This window comes from Pinus tabuliformis, chromosome 9 (genome assembly GCF_031772625.1).
Source record: "Pinus tabuliformis cultivar Carrire ecotype Pingquan chromosome 9, CPIR1, whole genome shotgun sequence".
NCBI classification, from domain to species: Eukaryota; Viridiplantae; Streptophyta; class Pinopsida; order Pinales; family Pinaceae; genus Pinus; species Pinus tabuliformis.
The window spans coordinates 834111287-834135122 of NC_142307.1; the positions used below are offsets into that span (position 1 = coordinate 834111287).

The 23836-nt window shown below is 38.3% G+C and overlaps 1 protein-coding gene across 1 annotated transcript in view; it reads right to left on the reverse strand.

The window, feature by feature from the left end:
* The window catches only part of LOC149151369 (putative proline transporter 2), a 30106-nt gene extending 12845 nt beyond the window's left edge, over positions 1-17261 (reverse strand). Inside the window, exons 1-3 of the mRNA XM_089439419.1 lie at positions 17045-17261; positions 16550-16935; positions 15924-16148 (exon numbers count right to left, since the gene is read on the reverse strand). Of these exons, the coding sequence (XP_089295545.1) occupies positions 15924-16148; positions 16550-16649 (325 nt within the window). The 5' untranslated portion in view covers positions 16650-16935; positions 17045-17261. The remainder of the gene's footprint in view (positions 1-15923; positions 16149-16549; positions 16936-17044) is intronic.
* Positions 17262-23836: the final 6575 nt, after the last annotated feature.

Below are 23836 nucleotides of genomic sequence, written 5' to 3' on the forward strand. Positions count from 1 at the left end.
TATCAAAAAATTCCTTTTTACCTGTCATGTGAGAGGATGCTCCAGAATCGACATACCAAATATCGTCCTCATTAGATGCTGAAAGGGCACACTCGACTGTGAATAGTCAAAATTCATGACTGAAGTCTTTATCTTCTTCTTCAACAAAGTATCCTCTATGCTTTGCATTTGCCTGCTTCCTCTTTGCATCATCTGCCTGCTTCTTATAACATTCACTCTGTATATGACCCTTCTTTCCACAACAATAACATTTCTTTTCAGAATGATTTGCAAGCATACCTTTATGTGAATGTGAATTCTTATGTGATGTTCCTCTTTTATGCTTTGATTGCTACTATGATTTCTTTCCTCTGAATGATCGTCGTTTTGCTATCAGTGCAAGATCATCATTCTGGGGGTTCAGGTTCTACCACCGCTCCTCCTCTTGCAGCAAGATCCCTGTCAAATCTTCAAATGTGGATGCTTTCTCCCTTGCCGCCAATCCAGTAACAAAAATTTGAAATTCATCACGCATCCTGCTCAGTGTGATTGAGATGAGATCAGAGTTAGACACTGTCTCTCCGATGACCCCCAATCCATCTTTCACATCTTTAATTCGTGCAACAAATGCAGTAATAGTCTCCCTTTCGTCCATCCTCATTGAAAATAGCTTGCTTTTAAGCGCCATAATTCGACTGGTGTTCTGGGTCTGATACAGGGTTTTGATGGTCGTCCAGATCTCCGCGGACGTTTTACAATCTCTGATGTGGGGGATAACATTGTCCTTCAGGGAAATCTTCAACAAGACTTTGGCCTTGTTCTCTTGTTTTTCCCAATCTTGCTCCTGTGGCCCTGCGTTCGGCTTCTGCTCATCGCATGTAACTATGGACCAAGCATTTGCACCCTCAAGCAAGGTCTGGATCTTAAACTTCCAATTCGTGAAGTTAGATCCATCAAGTTTACCTGACTCGTGAAGGTAAGATTCCATTGTATTACTCATTCTGATCAGATCTACAAAATGAATCTACCCAACAACAAAAAACGATACCTGTCAAATCGATCTCACCTCTGCCACCAATCTACAGTGTCTGGCAATCCCGCTCCAATGAGAAAATTCGGCGTTTTCAATACAGTCGAAGAATTGATCTGATCAAAATTGATCCGATCTGCCTCTCCCGGATAGATCTGCAACTTCGCCGATCTGCACCCCTCGCAAATCACCAAACGAAGATGAGGCTTCCCGCAGATCCCCTTGAAGGTGAGTTGGCACTCTCTTGAGCGAAAATCCCGCGCCAAGATAAAATCGGTGCGAGTTAAAATGTTTGGCGCGATTTCCCCCTTAAATTCCGCGCCAATCCAGTATTCTGGCACGGTGGCACGCTTAATAACCGAACAGACGCGCCAATCTAGAATTCTGGCGCGCTCTCGAGCCAGAAACCCGCGCCAACCCCCTTCTACTCAGGAAAAAAAAAATCCGAGTCTGAGCCAGGTGTTCTGCAGTCCACCTGCTCAATTGAGCATAGAGCTCTTGTGTACACGTGGCCACAAAGGCACTTCAAGCCACACAGGCAATTCTACCACATAGGTAAGCTAGCTACAAAGGCACTTCAGCCACAAAGGTGATAAAAGATCAAGCTCACCCAATCTGAGCTCTGATACCAAGAAAAAATGTAAACAGAATTGAAAATAAGGAGATGTAGCTCACAGGTGTGGCTTGTTCCTAGAGACTACACTCACAAAATAGAGAGATCACTCTCGTACACTCTATTACCATCAATGAAAAGATTACATCATTAAATACAACTCTGGAAATCAGGAAGTTGCAACCACACTCCTAAACTCTAGGAACAAATCCTAAACTAAGGAGATATGTTACAACTATGTAACCATTTCTCCATTAATACAAAATAATATTAATTATTTTCAACTCAACATACTACTTAAATTGTTGAATTGAGGCTTCTGTGATCCATATCGGGTTTATGAGAGATTTTTCGGCGTAAATTACAAGATCTATCATTTGTTGACGCATTTCGAAACAACCAATGTGGTTCATCATCAGGACAAGTTGAAGAACCAGATCCAGCTTTGCATGTTAAATAGCATGAGCAGAGTCTCCAACAGCTAGCTAGGCCAACAGCTAGAATGGACTAGGGTCCTAACCTCCAAAATAAATATATAAATAATATAATTTAATATGAAGTTAGTTGAAATATGGGACTAAATAAATATACAAATAATTTAATTTAATTGATTGTTAAAAGGGATTAACAATTAAATAAATACATAGAAACTATAACTATAAGAATAGAATGTATAATTAACTATAAATAGAGTCATTAACAAAAATAAATAAGGAATAAAACCCATGAATAACTCTTTAAAGAGTTTAAAATTGGTTTTAAAAAAAAAAAATAGATAAAAATAAGCATTAAAATAAAATAAAATGCATTAGAATAAAATTATATAAATGCAAATAAATAAATAAAAACCTAACTTAAAAATAAATAAATAAATATTAGGTTAAAAATAATAATAATAAATAAATAAATATTTGGTTAAAAAAAAAATTAACTAATTATAAACAGAAGAGACCAGAAACGTGGAGAGGGGAGGATGAGGGGCGGAAAAGAAGGAAGCGACTAGGAAGAGAGAGCAGGGACCCAACATCTACTGATTTTCCAACCATCCTCTCTATTGAGATTGCTCGGCCTCTTTTCAATTTCCAGAGCTTCCCTAAATTTCCGATGATGGAACTGAGAAACCCTAGCAATGACACTAGCCTCTTCAATACAAACATGATGATTGGTTTTTTCTACATGCTCAGCTAAAGCCGAAGACTTTGATCTCCTATGCTTAAGGTCAGCTGCGTGTTCACTAATCCTTTGATTGATGGAGTGGCCCGTCTCACCAATATAGGGGGTCCCACAGGAACAAGGGATAATATATACCCCTTTCATATCTTTAGGGTCGATAGGATCCTTTGCTGATCTGAGGGACATATGAATGGTGTTAAGGGGCCTAAAGGTTACAGGGATACTACGCATCTTGAGAATCCTTGCAATCTTATTAGTGGTCCCTTGAACAAACGGAAGATGGACACCTAGAATACGCTCCTTCAGTTCCCTTTTAGTAAGAGAATTCTTGGCAACTTTTATGAAAGCCTTCTATCCCATGTATCTACTATAACCATTCTCAACAAAGACATCAAGGAGATGGGATTTTTCTTTCTCAAAGCTCTTTTTATTCGAGATCCTAAGGGCTCTGGTAACAAGGGTATTGAAAACCCCCATCTTCTGAGCAGGGAAATGGTGGGAATTTGCATGAAGATACTGCTCCGTATGCGTTTTCTTTCGAAAAACTTGGTGGGAGAGGGAACCATCACTATTCTTATAAATAAAAATATTAAGAAAAGGGAGGCATCCATCAACTTCTTGCTCTTTAGTGAACTTAATGGCCGAGGATTGACTGTTGAGATGATTGAATAAGAGATCTAATTCCTCTTGGCCATGAGACCAAATAACATTGGTGTCATCCACATACCTTTTCCAAAGCTTGGGCAGAAGGCAGGATGAGTTAAGAGCCTTGGACTCAAAATCTTCCATAAATAGATTAGCAACGACAGGGGATAGGGGTGAGCCCATTGCAACCCCACAGGTTTGCTCAAAGAACTCTCCCTCAAAACAGAAAAAGGTGGAAGTGAGGAAGATCTCAACTAACCGAGCCATGTCAGGATCTGTAAGGCGGTTGATAACCTCCAAGGCCTCACTAATAGGGATGCAAGTGTACAATGAAACAACATTGAAACTAACAAGAATGTCCCCACGGTCAAGCTTAATGTCCTTGAGTTCATTAATAAAGGAAGCAGAGTCTTTTACAAAGGACTCCGTACGACCAACTAAGGGCTTAAGCCTTAACGCAAGGAACTTAGCAAGAAGGTAGGTAGGACCTCCAATGGTGTTGACAATGGGCCTTAATGGAGCTCATTCCTTGTGAATTTTGGGGAGACCATAGATCCTGGGAGTGATAGGGTTGCCCTCAATGAGTTTGTAGTGCAGGGAACTCACTGAGCTAATGGACTTAATGGCAAGAGCCACATTCCTAGCAACCTTTTTTAAGGGGTTTTTGGGAAGCTTTTTATAGCTACCGCTATTATGAAGATGATCTAACATCTTATTGCGGTAATCGACCCTGTTAAGAATGACAGCAGCTCCACCATTGTCTGTCTTAAGAACAATGATATCTTTGTTCTGGTTTAAGGATCTGAGGGCTATAGATTCTTCCTTGCTCAGGTTGCTCTTGGGGGGCTTAGCATTTCTCAAGACAACAACACTATCTTGCCTAATAGTGTCTTTGATTTTATCAGGTAAACCTCTGATCCCAAACTCAATGTCACAAATGATATCATCAACAGGAATTTTCTTAGGAGCTAAGGCAAACTTTAATCCCTTACTTGAAACTTTAAAAACCGAAGAGGGAAAGGAGAGGCTAGAAAGATTAATACTCTTGTTATTAAAATGAAAAAGAGGGGGAAGATTATTTGAACTATGATTTAAATTATTATTATTAATACTCAATATCTTATTACATACTGTGATAGAATCATTAGTATTATTAAATAATGTCTCATTTTTATTAATATTAACATTAATATTATCATTATTGTCACTCTTATTATTATTAAGAAATAATATAATAATAATATTATTATTATATAAGAAGATTATTATTATTATAGTTATTAAATAAATAATTATTATTATTATTATCATCAAATAAATTATTACTGTTCATAAATAATAATTTAAATTATTACTGTTCATAAATAATTTATTATTATTAAGAATATTACTATTATTATTATTATTATCATTATTAAATAAATTATTATTAATAATAAATAAATTATTATTATTAAATGAATCATTATTAATAATATCACTATCATTACAACAGTTAAATAAATTATTAATATCATTGTTAATAATAATATTATTATTAATATTCTTAAACCAAACCCTTATTTGAATTAACGCGCTGAATCTTAATGAATGACGGGTTACCTCTGAAGGGCAAGGGCTAACCAGCCATATATTGAGTCTTAAATGCTGGCCCAGCTATGTATGTGGTGCACGTCAGTGGGATGGCATACATAACCATGGATCGGGACTCCGGCGGCCAGCTTGTGTTTCCGGTGGAGTATGCGGGACCCACCAACCGCGGCACATCATAAACTCCGGCGGGCGACCACGGAGACCTTTCTGGCAGCCGATGCGGGACCCACCATACAGCCCAAAACATAATAACATAATTCCAAAACTGCATTTCGTGCGCCAGAACGAAATCGTGACCCAGCCGAAACTCTGCAACCCAGAACCACTGTGCTCTGCAACCCACAACCCGCCGGACTGAAGCGCTGCAACCCGCAATCACTGTGCTCTGCAACCCGCAACCCGCCGGACTGAAGCGCTGCAACCCGCCGGACTGAAGCTCTGTTCAACCGAGGACATACATCTTCCCCTCAGCAGGCTGGTTCATACACATAAACTTTGGTAGGTATGTAATATAGGTTTACGGATTTACAGTTTCTTGCAGAGTAAATGCACAGGAATTAAAATGCTGCAGCCTCGGCGGCCAAATGCCTTTATTAACATGCCAAGGATTGCAATGCATGGTTTCTTTTCTTCTGGCAGTGTACAGAAATTCGAAAATTTAATTTCAGAATTCTCTTCGACTTCTGGCTTATATATTTTATCTACTGTGTTTTCTTGATTCAAAAGAAATGTTTAGCCAAAAATTTACAGCGTTAAATTATACTTGGTTTCAGCGTTAAATTATATTTTCCTGGAACTTGGTTTGTTCATGAGGATTGTTGCTAAGTTCTCTAAGTTCATTCTCAGTGGCTGCCCTGTTTCAGACTCCACATGCTGAAACCTGAGTCTGAAAATAATTTCATTCTCAAATGCCTTATTAATTATGGGACCGATGGTCGACTCTTGTTTGCTTTTTGCATGGCTCCTTGAGGACATTTGTATGCTGAAAGGACCAAAGAAGTCTAGCCTTGTCGCCAACAGCAAAGGACAGAATACATCCATCAAGATATATAGAAACTAAAGAAGCTCAGCATTTGAAGTGCCAGGAAGCTAAGGCACCAACTGGCAAGAAGGGAAATATCAATCAATAAAAGTTTGCAAAAGGAAGGGAAATGTTTCATTATAGTCCAAGAACTGCAATTGCACAGAGAGAGAGAAGGGGACTGCAAAAAGCTGAGGAAAGCTGAGGAAAGTCTTGTTGGTCTGTTTGGAAAAACAAGTGTTCTTTCAAATCACAAGTGATAGGGCAGATGATTAATCACCATCTGGAAATTAATCCTAAGATACATCAATCAGGGATAACATAGGGATTATGTGTAGTTTGTCATAAAAAAGGAAACTATCAAGCATACATTGCAATATAAAGTGTCTCAAGTCATCTAGAGGTTGATTAAATAAATAAATAAATCCACTCCTCTTCCTGGATTCTTTGAGGTGGAAGGCCGCTAGTGGCTATCCTTGGATATAGTATGATGATAACAAACCATGGCAAAATTTATGAAATATTATTTGTTAGATGAGCCTTTCATTTCTGTGGATAATGACAGTGATTTATGGATTACCATTTGTTGGACGAGCCTTTCCTTTGTATGGAGAAAGAGATGCAAAACTACTTACGGTAGCAGCATTTCCAAGTTCAGTATAGAATAATGTTGGCATTCAAAGCTAATTTAGCTGATCACAGGTCATCTAGACAAGTTGTTTTTCATACAAAGCCTGATATATTAGAGTACAGTGGTAGGCCTAGTATGGTAGTGCCTCTCCTTTAAGATGGTAAAGAAGGCCATGTAGACTTTTAGCCCAGGGATGTTCAGCTAGATGCATTTTTTATTCGTTTAATTAATAAGAAATGCATTTTTCTAAGTCTCAAGGGTTCCCAAGGCAACCAAACACCCAACACCCCAGTAGATAGATAAAAGCCTATCCAGGCACAGATACATGCTCGCAAAGAAGGCATGTCTTTCGATCTTAATGAATATGGGTGGAAATAGAGATTGGTGTAGTATTCAACCATCTGCCCAAGGTCACAGGTTCAAATGAGACCATACCATAGGTTAGAGGTTCAAATCCAATCAAGTCCTTTCAAGTTACCTGTCACTATTCTCTATCCAATTATTCTGAGGATGCATTTTCCTAGATAACTGGTTTTTTATTGCAAAAATACACCATATTTAAATGTAAATCCAACCATATCACAAATGAAAAATAATCTTAAAAATTAAAAATTAAAAACAAAGAAATTATAGGTTTTAATAAATACTGCAATTCAATAACCTGTCAAAATAACATAGAATACACAACCAGGCATATCAATCCAACGTTTTTGCAGTGTTTTTGTTATGGGTATAATACTTGTAAACTACTAAAAAGCCTACTACAAACAACAAGGAAATAACCCTATTTTCATTGTGCATATGACCAATAAGAAAATAAAGGTCTACTAGCATAGAAGTCAATACTCAACAAGGACTTAGTAGAAAATAGACAAACATCCACAAGAATTTTTCCAATGATAATAATAGAAAATTTAAAATGAATGTTCAAAAAAGAATATTGATTTTAATCTACATTACCTCAATTCAAAGGTGGTTTCTATTTTCCATTTCCCAACATTCCAACAATCACATGTTGCATCATAATAATGAGCAACCTCAAGTATGTAACCATAATAATAAGTAACTTTTTAAGTCTTTAATATTTGTAATTACTTCATCTTAGTTGAAAAGTTCTCAATGATCCACATTGGATTCAGCTCATATTTCCTCTCCCAATTCAAATGAAATGTGAACTTTATTATAAATGTTGCAATTTAGTTGTATGCCCAACTAAATTTCTGGTGAAAAAAAATATTATTTGAAAAAACACAACTGCTTTTCTCTCAGAATCCCTTGCAGAGTTGTTCACTGAGATCTCAAGACAGTTTACAGCAGATCGGTGAGCAGCGCTACTCTACCACCTCCTGGTAATGATTCACCTCAGCTAAACAGAGAGACATCCCCAGGGCCAGATCCAGCTCTTCTGGCCACTAATCTATGCAGATAGAATTTCCTTCGGCCTCAGATGGTAGGAGAATTACAGAGTATAACAACCCTCTCCTTTTGGATACAGGCATTTGAAGCCTTTGTGACTTATTTCCTTTTCTATCTACCACATTGCAGAGCATTGTATCTCCTTGGTGTCAAGATAGTTGAAGCTTGGATCTTATAGATTAACTTTGCCTTTCATAGCGGCGTTGACACTCCCACTTCGTATGACCACTTATGTACTGAGCAGTCCCATTGCCCTAAAACATTAGTTAACCTGAAATGGCTCCGGGTTACAAAGATTTACCCTCTTCCTCAGTCCCCTACATATTCTCTTTCTTCACATTACACTTCGGATGATAGAAGCAGCAGAGAATTTGTGTTGTAATGGAGAGACGCAAAATGGCATTGGTTTATCCCTATACATATTTTTTGGAATTTATATTGAAACCTACCATGCCTCAGCTAGCGGAGCAAAATGAAGGATATTTCTGTTATTTGAGAGGTAAATCCAACATCACCGAGGATTATTTGCTTTGGGGATTTTCACCTACCAAAGTTTCTATTTTGAAAAGTTTTGGGAGCCTTAAAAATATTTCAAGGATTTGAATATAGATGTAGATTGTGATTTCTTAGAAATCCATACTGTTGAATATAGATGTAGATTGTGATTTCTTAGAAATCCATACTGTTGATTATGGGCAAATCCTTGAATCTGGCCCTGGAAGGTTATGATTTCATATTACTATGGTTTCGAATTGCAGTACACATTTTGCTTCTTATTCTGTTTGGATTCTTTTTAACTGCAAAATCCCTTTTGGATCTGTAAATTTTTGGCTAAACATTTCTTTTGAATCAAGAAAACACAGTAGATAAAATATATAAGCCGGAAGTCGAAGAGAACTCTGAAATTAAATTTTCGAATTTCTGTACACTGCCAGAAGAAAAGAAACCATGCATTGCAATCCTCGGCATGTTAATAAAGGCATTTGGCCGCCGAGGCTGCAGCATTTTAATTCCTGTGCATTTTAATTCCTGTGCATTTACTCTGCAAGAAACTGTAAATCCGTAAACCTATACTGCATACCTACCAAAGTTTATGTGTATGAACCAGCCTGCTGAGGGGAAGATGTATGTCCTCGGTTGAACAGAGCTTCAGTCCGGCGGGTTGTGGGTTGCAGAGCACAGTGATTGCGGGTTGCAGCGCTTCAGTCCGGCGGGTTGTGGGTTGCAGAGCACAGTGGTTCTGGGTTGCAGAGTTTCGGCTGGGTCACGATTTCGTTCTGGCGCGCGAAATGCAGTTTTGGAATTATGTTATTATGTTTTGGGCCGTATGGTGGGTCCCACACTGGCTGCCGGAAAGGTCTCCATGGTCGCCCGCCGGAGTTTATGATGTGCCGCGGTTGGTGGGTCCCGCATACTCCACCGGAAACACAAGCTGGCCACCGGAGTCCCGATCCATGGTTATGTATGCCATCCCACTTACGTGCACCACATACATAGCTGGGCCAGCATTTAAAACTCAATATATGGCTGGTTAGCCCTTGCCCCTCTGAAGTGGCGTTCGCTGTCCTTCCAACTCCAGCCAGCGAACCCGTCAACCGTCCCACGCAGCTACTCGGTAGCAAAGACGAGGAACTCCGGCCAGCCAACCCGTCAATCGTCTCCACGTAGCTACTCGGCAGCAGAGATGAGGAGCATTCCCCTTGCGAAAACCGTGAGACCGCCACCGGACTTTGAACCGTTCGATGAAGGACTGGAATGCGAAAATTCCAAACTAATCTTCCGCCCAGAGAGAGAGCAACCCTCGGCACATTCTCTGTCACTCATCTTCACGCCGGGAACAGCAATGCCATCAGGAAACCTGGTAACCGCAGCAAGATCAGCGTTGACAGTCACAGGAAAAGAAACGCTCGACGAAGAATTTGAACGCGAAACTCCCAAACCGATCTCACGCCCAGAAAGAGAACTACCTTTGGCACTTTTTCTGTCACTCAACGTCACGCCGGGAGCAACGCTGCCAACTGGAACCTTGGAAACTGCATCGAGATCACCCTCAATGTCGGTATCAGGGCGAGCGAGTTCATGAACAGCGGGAGAGAATTTGGAAATGCAGGGCGTGAGGGCAGCGGGAACGCCTTCTGCGCAGAGATGCAGCGCGTGGAAGGGACGCTCGGGAAAGGAACCAACGGAGGGCGCGGGGGGAGCTGGGTTATAATATAAATAATATATTATTTATATATTTAATTTCGAGGTTAGGATACTAGTTCATTTCAGCAGTTGGCCTAGTTAGTCGTTGGAGACTCTGCTCATGCTATTTAACCTGCAAAGCTGGATCTGGTTCTTCAACTTGCCCTGACGATGAACCACATTGGCTGCTTCGAAACGCATCGACAAATGATAGATCTTGTGATTTACGCTGAAAAATCTCTCATACTACTTAAATGTTTTTACCTCCATGTACTAAGAGGGATGAAATGTCTAAAGGTGCAAACCATTTCTCAAATCTTAATCCCTTTTAACACATGATAGATCCCTAGTTAAAACAAATTTGCGTTGGTTCCTAATATGCCATGTGTCAACTTCATGTTGACCGCCATAAAAAAAATTACACATCACCCTTTAACAATTTTAATAACTAACCAAAATCCATCTCAATTCTAAATCTATCATATGCCAAGAAAGATCAAATCCATAAAAATACAAACTTTTCCCACATATCAACTCCATATTGAAAACAGTAAAAATTACACTAGAAGAACGTAGCCCCCGCCACTATAGTTCGGTCGTCACAAGGAAAACACCCCAGAACAACGTTAAGAAAGAGGATATTAAATTCTTGCAACCCGGATAGGGTACAAACTCAGTGCAAAACCTTCCCAATAAATTCTCCGTAACGTATTCTTCTCTTCATTAATTTATCTCTGTAGATCAAAAGGAGTTTTTCTCAGGTTATCAATCGTTGCGTTAATTTATGAATTGAATGTTTCTTTGCTTTTTCGATTTCTGTGTCCAATGAGCTCGTTTGCAAAGATTTTTGAAACTATGATCATGTTCCAGTAGTCCACCTTGGCATGGGATAAGGGTCCAATTCTCAACACAGGAATTCGTAGTTCTAGCAGTCTTTCTTCCCACACATGAAGGGAATTCGCAGTTCTAGCAGTCTTTCTTCCCACACATGAAGGGTCCTGCATGCCCTTCCCTTTCTATGAACCTAAATTGGTTTCACCCTCGCAGTGTTAAAAAGCAACATACAGTTCTGAGTACCGCATTGATGTTTAAGAAATCTTAGGGTCAAATGAGAAAGGCAACTTACTCTGTTACTGTTTTATCTAGCATGAACTGCATATGCCAATGGTTCTGCCCTGTTCCGGGCATTCATTTATATCAGGTCTAGGAGACTGATTTCCTGTTACAACTATTGTATTAACAATACTTGGTTGTAGTGCCTGTTATGTTGGTAATACAACTGCTGCTGCCTGTTTATGGCCATTCTCACATGGTTAACTGATTAAGTTATTGTTGTTAATCTCTGTATCTGGGCAGGAATTCCCAAAATAGGTCACCTCATTGCTACAAGTCTCGACAATAAATCCTGCTGGAGTTGAAAGAACAATGTTTCAGTTGCCTATACATATCAACTTGGTATCAGAGCAGTTATTTCATTGGTGGTAGAGCTGACGTCTTTTATTTGTGTTTTTGTCTTCATTCTTTGTTTCAATGGAAAGAAAGTACGGCTCCACAGTTAGTGTACAAAGGTCGTGGGAAACGAAAATAGAAAAAAACAACTTAAAGAGAAGAATTCAAGATCTAAAAGTGTTGGAGAAAGAGTGCAATTCCAAGAAATAGTGAAATTGAAGAAAAAGCACGAAAACCTGCAGTCCAGGGTCCAATCTCAAAGCGAGTTCCCTTCCATTAGGATGGGAAAACTTGCAGCGATACACAGCCAGTTTGCTCAAGTCATAATGAAAAAGATCTGCTACAAAGGCCAAGGTCTTGACAAGGACTGCCAGGGAAGAAACCGCCCCATTGAAGTTGAATTAAGGCCCGCCTCAATAAGCTAGACTTGGGTAGCTTGGTGGAGTTTAAGGATAAAGCGAGACTTCTACAAGGAAATGACTTTATGAAGTCCATTTCCCCAAAGCATGCAGAAAGGAGGAAGTGAGAAAATCAAGCCGAGGAGAAAAGATGAGTGTAAGTAACGTCTGCAGAGTTGGCAGCACTTTCAGAAAAGACTTCACAATCCCAAGTAAGAAAGGAGCTTAAGGAAAGTGCAACGAAGCAGCTCAATATAGAGAGGACTCATCCAAAGAGGAGTTGTAGAAGATACACCATCCTTTAAACAATTTCGTAATGTTTAAGATGATAACGCTGTAAAGGAAGGTTTGTGTTAAAGTCTGAGTTAATTTATGTTGAAGTCTGGGTTAATGAATTGTTCCTAGTTAAGGACTGGTTAATTCCAGAACAAATGTTAACAAGTATGCAGACATTGCAGAAGCCCTAAACCTCAGGTCGTGAATTGCAGTTTTAGCAGTTCAAATGTAAACAGGGCATGGAAATATAGGTTCAGCACCGTGCACCACCATAACATAAGCTGTCCATATACCTTCAATTGAGGCATGTGAGGGTTGTTTGGGAATTATATCAGAAATCAGTGCAGAGGATGCTCAGACCATGAATTGCAGTTTTATAGGTCAAATATAGAGATGGGATGGAAATATAGGTTGGGTATCATGCACCACCAATGGCATAACACGAGCTTTCCATACACTTTCAATTCAGGCATGTGAGAGTTCTTTGCAAAGTCTAGCAGAAATCAGAGCACACGAAGGAGGTGGTCTCCAACGTACCTTTGCAACAACCAAGTTCGACCGCATTGGGAAAGCTAGGGTCAAACCCTGTGCGAAAGCCAAAGTCAGTAGAAGAGCAAGAGACAGTTTGAATCACAGCTGGAGTTACAGCTAAAGCACCAAGGTCCAATACCAACAGGTCCCGAGCTAAAGCCTGTGGAGGATGAAGATAGAAACTGTTGATACTTTCCATTAACCTAAAGGGGAAGGTCTGATCTGCAATTACAATATAGCCATATAGGCATTGAGGCCATGATGGCAAAATGAGTTATGGGAAGAAAACATTTATGAAGGAAACAACAATTATGAAGGAGTCTGTTGGAAGTTTTCGCTTTTGTGAGTTTACTCTTGGTTCTTTTCCATCAGTCACTGGGAAGGAGAAGTGCAGAAAGAAAGGAGAGGTGTCCGTCAAGACAGGATGTAGACTAGTTGAAGGGGAAGAAACTGGCAGAGAGAGGAAATAGGAGGCTGCGATTAGAAAAAGGTATCCCAAACTGAAAGAGGTTGGTTGTCATATCAAGACACCGACAGAATGGTGATAAGAACAGAGGATGTTAAACCCTTGCAGCTGAGTTAGGGCGCAAGCTGAGTGCAAATCCTTGCTGCTCAACTGTGTAATCTATTCTTCTTCCCGTTAATTTAGTAGTAGTTCAACCATTAGATGTTTTTATCCTTTTGGCTGGAATCCAGCATTATTGTTAGTTTTCACTATTTAAAATGTGTGAGTGTATAAGTGGATTCAGCATCTTCGACAATTTTTGGGTATTCAGATTGTACAAATTACAGAGTTCAAACCTACCCTTCCAAAAATGGACAATATCTACAAGAAAATATATCCAAAAAAAAATGTCAAAAATGTCTAATAATTAGATTACAAGGCTAATTTATCCCTGTAGTTTTTACTAAAAGGGGTTTTTCTTCGGCGATCAATCATTGCAATGATTTATGGTATGAATGTTTGTTTGCTCTTTTAATTCGAGTGTATCGTTGGGATTGTTTGCATGGATTTTTGAAACAATGATTATATTCCAGTAGTAGAACTTGGTGACAGGAATTCCTAGTTTTACCAAATGACTTTTCAGATAGATGAAGGGTCCAGCATGCCCTTTATATAGACATGTATTGGTTTTCCCCAGCAGCGAAAGGAAGTTGGCTGCAGTTTTGAGTACCGCATTGATGTTTGCAAAACTGTTGGGATCAGCTGAGAATCAAGATATTCTGTAACTTATCTGAATGGTTCTGCCAAATTCTGGGCTTCTTTGAATGCAAGTTTAGCAGACCGAATTCCTGTTACAACTATTGGAATGGCAAAACATGGTTGTATTGCCTGGTGTGTCAGTGACACAACTGCAGCTCCCTGCTTGTGGCCATTGTCACAATGTTGGTTAGCTGTTTGAGTTATTGTTCTTAATGTCTGCATCTCGCAGGTATTCCCAATATAGCTCCAGATTCAGTAATAAACCCTACTGGAGTTGAAAAAAGAGTGCTTCAATTGCCTAAACGGATCATGTCCTATCCTCGCTAGGAAGAGATAGGTTCCGGAGACATGGAAACCAAAAAAGGGCGTTGCTAATGAAACTGAATTGTTTACGACAACGATACCTAATTGTCTATATTATCAGGGATACCTGGTCTTAAAGAACCTTTTGTGAAGTGGGTACTCTCATGGACTATGTTTAGCGCTTCCCACTCAGCTGGGCCTTTGCTGGTAATGCTAAATCACCTCCAGCTAACATGAACTCAAGCGACCAGTCCAAACACATAAGGATGTATATGTATATGAAAAATTGAAAATAAACATGTACTATAAATTGGTTTTTTAGGAAATTTGAGGAAATGATTTATATTTATAGATATATATGAATTTATTTATTTTTATTTTTTATTAGAGAAATTGAAGAAACAGTAAATGGTGAAGAGTGATGCATCTTTAGAGTGCAAAGTAGTGTTTTTCATAAATTTTATTTAAATATTATTTTTTTTTACCGGTGAGAAAATCTATCATAATTTGGTTGTCAAACTAGTAGTGAGGACAACCATCTTTGCTAACCATGAATGCACGCTGACTCATCACCATTATCACCGTTATTCAAAGAAAACCACGCCACCAGGAATATCCATCTATCATAATTTGGTTGTCAAACAAGTAGTGAGGACAACCATCTTTGCTAACCATGAATGCAAGCTGACTCATCACTGTTATTCAAAGAAAAGCACGCCACCAGGAATATCCCGCCTGTGGATGATCTGTAAGGGGGCTTTCGCTCCTGCCAGATGCCTCTGAATCTTGGGTTGTTAACTTGTTTTCTTACTTCATAAGAAGACTAACTTTTAACCAAACAAAAACAACTTTAGAACATACTCTAATTGACTTTAATTACTCTAATATTGATATTTCAAACATTTAACTATTAATATTAATAATAAAATAAACCATAATAATAAAGTAAACAAAATCAACGTTATTGTTATCTTGATGGTAGATTTTAAAATATTTAAAAATTAAAGTAAACAAAATCAACGTTATTGTTATCTTGATGGTAGATTTTAAAATATTTAAAAATTTCAGCTACCAATACTAAAGTAAACAAAATCAACTGTTTGACTCAAAACCAACCATTCAACTTCATTATTGTCGGACAAATTTCTGACTGTGAATTACTCTCAAGTCTCATCCACTGGTCTACAAATAGTCAAATGCTTTAGGATTAATCAAATTCTAATAATAACATATCACAATGGAATTAGTCAAATAGTCCATAACATTAACGTTCAACAATATCGACAACAACAGAAACCAATCGAAGTGACCTGTACTGTAAGCCAATTTTATAAGATTCTAACTGGAACAAATTAGCAACAGCAACCAATCTAAGAGACCTGTACCGTAACACAATTTTATAATGTTCTAACTGGTATAAATTGTTCTAAAATAACAGTGACTGCAAGTACTGATGGGAGAGCTGGTGAATACATACCGTAAATATGACCAGTAATGTCTCGGTATCGAATATGCCGCACTCCATCAATTTGGTTGAGGCGCGCAAGGAGGAGATTTGCATAAAGAGATAACAAGCCTATTGCCACAAACCCTAAAATACCCGCTACCCATCCCAAGGGAACCATGATGATTCCGGAATAGCCTAATATATACGCGCTGTTCGTCGTCGTTATCAGAACGAAACTTACCTGATACCATGGATCTGCAAAAATTTCACCAATAATAAATTTTCAGTGCAAGTTTAGAGAGTTGTGATGGAGATTTCCGCAATTAAACTGTGTAATGATTTTGACTGGCCTAATTTGTCTGATAGTTACTCCATTCATTATCAAAAATCTAATAACTTTGTGACGAATGGTATTTGTCTGATAGTTACTCCATTCATTATCAAAAATCTAATAACTTTGTGACGAATGGTTATTTCATTCATCATCAAGAACCAGAGAACCATTGAATAGTTACTTCATTCATCATAAGAAATTAAATAACTTTGTGACAAATGATTACTTCATCCATCATCAAAAACTAAATAGCTTTGTGAATTTAAAACATATAACATAAAGTTTAAAACAAAATTAGTTTAAAAGGAAAAAGATTATATACCCCGACTTATAAGATGAGCTGTGCTCTTGGATTCATGTGTGCTCTGTATGTCGTCTGTGAGATTCTCTTGAAGGAGTGATCTTTCAGCTGAATTCTCCATTGCGTCTACCAGAAGACCAATGGGATCTTCCCAAAATAGTGGAATTTGAGCAGGGTACCCTTATGGCCTGCTTCTATAATTGGTACACTTCAATTATACATGTTACCAGTAACCATGCACAGTAGCTGGACTTACCCACTTTAAAAATCCCCACATGATACAAACCCCAAAACGTTTTTTCAACATGTATTTAGTAGCCATAACGACAGTGATTTATATCTAAACGTTTTTCAGCATGTGTTTATCAACCATCTAACAACCGTTCCTCAATCATGGCACTTTCAATCTGTCATTCAAACCAGAATAACTAATAAAATATTTTCTTGTCACAGCTCCCAAAAAATTCATCTATAAACATGTGGAACGCACAGCGGAGACAACTGTGATCTTCATACCTGCACGTGTTTTAACAAATAGTTGTGAATCACCAGCACCAGCCAACCGCCATTCTTCAATCGTAGCACTATAACCTGTCATTCAAACCCTAATAAGGTGGAAGCTAATTATTCCCCAATCTCTCTACTTCAAAGTTCAAACAAAGTCTGAAACCACATGTGATGTGAAACTGACAACAGAATAAAATAATAAGAAGCAGCCAAGAACCGCTGTTCAATCATAGTATTGTAAATCTGTCCAACAAACCATAAGAAATATGCAGATACTTAGGCCCTACTCATACGACCAAATAAACGTGAATGCATCTTTCAAGAATCCAACCGATCATGCCATCTGTTTCTCTGCTTTTATTTATGATAACCTTTCCAAATTGGTAAAATTTTTGTTATTGGCTTCTGAACCCGTTCTTTCTATGCCTTTATTATACCGGACAAAAGGCAACTATATTATTCAATAATCCAACCTATCACTCAATCTGTTTCTTTGTTTTTATGTGTGGTGAAGTTTTCGAGGTTGATGCAAAATTAATAGAGGCCTTTGAATCCCTCACCTTTTGAGGCCTTTTGAGTTGTTTTTAATGAAATTTTTTCAAAGATTTTTTATTGGGTTTTTTCCGTTTAATTTATTTAAATTTATTGAAATCACAAATTTAATAAGTAATTTCCGCACAATTGAAAGGTTTTAAAAAATTTCAGAGTGCTGAATCTATATAGTCAAAAAATCAATTTAAATAACACAAATCAAAATTTAACCTCAAATTTTCCATTTGATTCTGACACTAAAAAGTCTAAAAATCACACTACAAACAACTCCCCTTCTATACATCATCATACCCGCCTAAAAAAACATCTTTTATTTCCAACTATAAGATAAAACTGCAAGTCAACTTTTCTTTCAATATTGATAAAGTTTGGGCATATTCTGAAATAGTTTGTGTTCTTTCCTCTTTAATTAGTTTGTTTGATGTTCAGCGTCCTTTTTTAATAAATGGTTTGAATTTCACACGGGATGGCAACAAAACTGGAAACAAACTAATTAATTTCATTTTAAATTTATTTTTTTTCAATTATTATTATTTTTTAAATTTTATATATATATATATATAATATATAATTAATTAAATAATAATTTTTTATTTTTAAATTATAAATTTTATTATATAATTAATTGATGAGTGATTGGAGATTTCCATAGTTTTTCATATTGATAGAGATTTCCTCAATAATATTATATAATGTATGTGATCCGTCCAAGGTTTCAGATGGGATCTTCATCTATCATCAAGGACCAAAGAGAACCTTGTGATGATGGATGGAGATCCCATACGAATCACATACTTTACATAGTGCTATTCCGGAAATCTCTATCAATAATTAATTGATTTTTATAAATCTATTGATTTACATGAAATTATTAAATTTTAAAAAATATAAATATTTTCATTAATCCACTCTTTAATATTATATTTGCATCTGTTTAATATTATATCTTATTCATCAAAGATCATGTCAATTCTTTGAATGTTAGCGCAATTGTCAACGCTTATGATATTATTCATCAAAGATTTTGTAAGTTCTTTCAATGTTAAGGACAATTCTTTCAATGTTAAGGACAATTCTTGATGTCGCAGTCTAATCAAATTGCTTTTTTGCCTTGAAAATCATGGAAATTATGGCAATATTTTGATATTCGGCAAGGTAAATTTAGGTTACAACTGTCAAACTTCAAAATTTTGGGTGCTCTAGAGGTTTTTGATGGCGTTGAATCCATTTCCACCATAAAAAACATGATTCAAACACAGCGAAATTTCTAGAATTTTTTTCCCCAAATTCAGGCCACTTTTGGGGCAATTCCTCCCTCTCTATAGACGACACCCTAGTCAAATTTGTGAATTGTGAAGGGTAGTAGATAAGGGAGCCCTTCTATTTATGAATATATTGTTTTGGGATTATGAACATTAAAACTAGCAATTGCCCCAAAAAGTGCAAAGAGAAGCAGATAGGTTTTTTAAATTGAAAAATAGTATGATAAACGCATTTTTAAATATGTATGCCATATACTATATATATTGACAAATTTAAATTTTATATAGATATTATAAAAGATGATATTTTAGTTTTATGGATCTTTATTATATATAATAAGTTGTACATATTTATATATAATTGTTTAAATTATATATATATATATATATATATATATATGTGTGTGTGTGTGTGTGTGTGTGTGTGTGTTCAAATTAAAAACACCAATTTGATATACTTGTAATAAAATATTTCAATTAAAATGATTAGATTATAAAATCTACTTTCTAAATTATATTATTAATTAATACTTTTTTTTTCTAAAAATTAATTAAAATTTATTTACAATGTATTTTAATTTACATATAAATGCTCATATATAATCCAAATAAAAATACAGAATAATGAAATTTTGTAAGGAAGATTAAGCCTTGGATGAACAAAGGCATAAAAAGGTCATAAAAAGGCAAGGTCGAGGAATAAATACATAGAGAGTGAGAAGTGGAGAGAGAGGGGAAGTGACAAGGGAGAGATGGAGAGAGTGTGTGTATGTTTGAGGGTGAGATAAAGAGACAAAGAAGGAGAGAAGGGGGGAGAAAATTAGAGAGAAGGAGAGAGGGAGGGATATAGTAACATAGTCGAAGGGTGAAGAGAGAGAGAGAGAGAGGTGGGAGAGAAAGGAAGAGAGAGGATGTGAGAGAGTGGAGAGAAGGACGGAAATAGAGATGATATTGGAGGGGGAGAGAGAGGGAGGTAAGAATAAATACATAGAGAGAGAGGGAGTGATAAGGAAGATGGAGAGAGAACAACAGGAGGAAATCGAGAGAAGCGGGGGAGAGGGAGGGAAGGTGAAGAAAGAGAGAGAGGGAGAGGAAGAGGGATGGATAGATAGATAGATTAGAAAAAGAGAGCGTATGTCTTGGGGGTGATATAGAGAGACAAAGGGAGATATATATATTGATGGAAGGTGAAGAGAGGGAAGAAGAGAGTGATGGAGAGAGGGAGGGAGGGACAAAGAGATTGATAAATATGGAGTGAGAGAGTGTGTGTGTTTGGGGGGGTGAGATAGAGAGACAAAGAAGGAGAGATGGAGGGAGATATAGATATATATGGAGGGCGGAGAGAGGGAATAAGATTGATTGCACTAAATGCATTGATTTCAATGTAGATGAAAATTTCTAATCTTATTTGATTGCTTGCACTAGATGCATTGATTTTAGTGTAGATGGTGATTTCTAATGATATTTGATTGTTTGCACTAGATGCATTTATTTCAATCTAGATGACTTCTAATCTTATTTAATTGCTTGCACTAAATGCATAGATAGCAGTGTAGATGGTGATTTCTAATCCTATTTGATTGCTTGCACTGGATGCATTGATTTCAATGTAGATGTTGATTTCTAATTATATTTGATTGTTTGCACGAGATGCATTTATTTCAATGTAAATGATTTCTAATCCTATTTGATTGCTTGCACTAAATGCATTTATTTCAGTGCAGATGGTGATTTCTAATCCTATTTGATTGCTTGCACTAAATGCATTAATTTCAGTGTAGAAGTTGGTTTCTAATTCTATTTTCTTACTTGCACTAGATGCATTTATTTGAGTGTAGATGTTGATTTCTAATCCTATTTGATTTTTTGCATTAGATGCATTGATTTCAGTGTAGAAGTTGTTTTCTAATCTTATTTGATTGTTTGCATTAGATACATTGATTTCAGTGTAGATGTTGATATATGATTTTATGTAATTGGATGTATGATGGTATATTAATTTTAAAGTGATTGGATTAACAATGTGCATTGATTTCAGTGTAAGCGCAATTTTTTTTTGGCATTGCACAATGATTTTTGTGTTATAATGATTCAACTTATTAATATTGGAGAGCAAGAGAGAGAAGGTATGATGTTTACTACAACAACTCGAGCTAAATATTTAAATGGTTTATGATTTTAATTGTCATTTTCATATAATGTCACGCCCCTACACCTACGATAGTCTTCCAACCGCTTGTAGCAAGGTGCGGCACCACCGAACGCTTTCTTTTTAACAATACTAACATTCGTGGACTACGCCTACTCCAACATTAACATACTTAGTTTGTGTTTCGCAACCAAGTAAAAGCATTATCCTTTATACTTTAATGAAGCCCATACTCATTCATTATCCATATGCAATTAACCGAGAACAACAATTGCAAACAAGTATAAAGGGAGGGGCAACTCCCGAAAAGTCTGCCCAACAATATATTATAACAGTTTCTTCAATAATACATCATCAAGTATACTTGGCAAAACTCCAAGTCTATACTTAGAATAATTACAACACAGGCTTAAACTGCCTTTACAACATCCATGCCAACCTTACACGGTAGGAGGGTGCTCACCCGAGACACCTAGAACTCCCCCTTAAGTCTTGCACGATTCTGCACTTATTCCGCACCTTGAACACACCTTGTCCACCCTACGACTGACTCACGGTAATCTGGAGCACACCTCACAAGTGGAGCGCATGAGATATGCGCACTCCTCTTTATTTCTGCGCACTTCCTTTACCCCTGCGTCCTTTGCGTAGAAGATGATGCGAAGTTCATTGTTTTCAAATGAGCTTTCATGCTCCCTTACTTATATGCATCCATCGTATGTTTTGGAGGGGGTGTGCCACCCCATGGCCGACCCCACAATCTACCACGCATGCCCACAAGCCACTCCATAAGTCGGCCTTGCAAGCATCGTTCACCATTGCTTATAAGTGTACGCTCAACACTTAGTCGTTTTAGTGTTATCCCATAACGTCGCATTATTTCCGCACACCGTCGCATTGTCGTTTCGTCCGCCGTTCAGCGCGCCCGCGCGCCCGTCCGCGCGCCTGCCCGCACCCGCGTGCACGACCTTGCCCGGCGCCCGTCGCACTTCAGCTCGGAGGCCTTACATCCTCCTCCACCTGAAATCGTTGTCGTCCTCGACAACATATCATCCCGGTAGCTCTCCACCAAGATCATCATCATCCAGGATGTCGACCTTTCTACACAAGGCAAACATCCTTGCAACATATGTAGAGACTCTTTCTCCACTATGTCTCGGCCTAGTGACCACTGCCACCAAGCTCACCATACCAAAGTATGTATCTCCATAATCCATGCTCAGGTCCATGGAAACTCCATCCATCTCATCTGCAACATGTTGTCCATGTGTGTGTCTCCTCCATATGAAGAGATCATCTCATCAACCAACTCTCGATGTGCCCCATTCAGGTCCATGAAGCCTCTTCATCATCTGCAATGTGCCATCCTCAAGTCTCCATAGAAACAAGTATGCACTTGTCTCATCTATCCATGTGTAAAAAGTAGTTGAGTCTCGGCTCAACCCATGCCCAAGTCAAGGCATCATCATCATCGTAACTTCATCACTTCAAAGTGCCTCATACTGATCCTCTACATCAAGTCACTCTTCCAAGCCATGCCCATACATGTACTTTGAAAGTATGCATCCCATACTGCATCAAAGTCACCTGACCTCAACTCCTCAATGCATTAGATCCTCTAAGTCCACCATGTATGAAGTCCCTAAAAGTCACAACAATCTCATGTCATCATGAGCTCCATGAGTCATCTCCAACCAACATCTCCATGTAGTAGGAATGCTCCATAATCTGCTCACAACTCCATCCAAGTCCATGGCCTCGTTGTACAAGAGTGTACAACCTCTCCATCACCTCATAAGTAATAAGTCTCCATGTCACACCAGCAAATCCATCTGCACAACATCCTTGTCTTGGCACTCCTCATTGGATGTCCATGACACCTCTACAAGTGCTCCCACATAATGTCCCTGCATAAGACTGCCATGCTCCATGCCTCCAACCTGATGTCCATGACTAAGTTGCCCATGTAGTCCAACCAAGTAGACTCATCACAACCATCAGCCATCCTCATCCAAGCTGCTACAATCTTCGGTTTAGTGAACTCGGTCACCCAACCATATCATCATCATCACGAGTCCCTTCCATCATAGCTCCTCCACCAAAGTGTCCACCAAGACTACCTCTTGGTCTCGGCCATGAGAAGTCCACCCAAGCATCATCACATGTGTGCCCTCCTCAACCGTCCATGAGTCATGCCGGGCACTTAGCCAAATCTCCATGTGGCTAAAGCATGACCCAATCCTCCACAACGATCATCAAGTTCCACCCTTGTCTCGAGTCCTTGCACCTTTCATCACAAGGTCACAAGCAACCCCAACAAGCCCTGCAACAATCGACAATCCCTGCTTCTCCATACAAGGTTCCATCATAGTCATCCATGGTAAGATGTCCTCTTGCCTTGGCAAACTGGCTTTGCCCTTCCCTGCACATGATCCATCTCTCAAATGCCCAAATGAAACACAAGTATCATCACTTACTTCATCATCATGAGGCTCCTCCATGTGAGTGACCTCATCCATACATGTTGACAAACTGCACGATCCTGGTTCAACTTGATTAGCCTCAAGTTCATCCTTCATCGTAGTCATGTCTGCAACATCTTCATCTACCACGGCTTCCTCTTCCTTGTTAGCACAATCTGCAACTTCATCTTGCTCTATTGTCCAACCAAGTTGAAGAAGTTCTTCCTCAGCTTCAGCCTTCCTCTTCAAGGCTAGGAGATGCCTCACTTCCTTTTGGTTCAATTTTCGTCTTATCTTGAGCTCCTTGAGTTCTGCTTCAATCAAGTCTGCTTCCTCTGCAAGTCGAAGAGCTTCCTTTCTATTCTCATCAGAAATC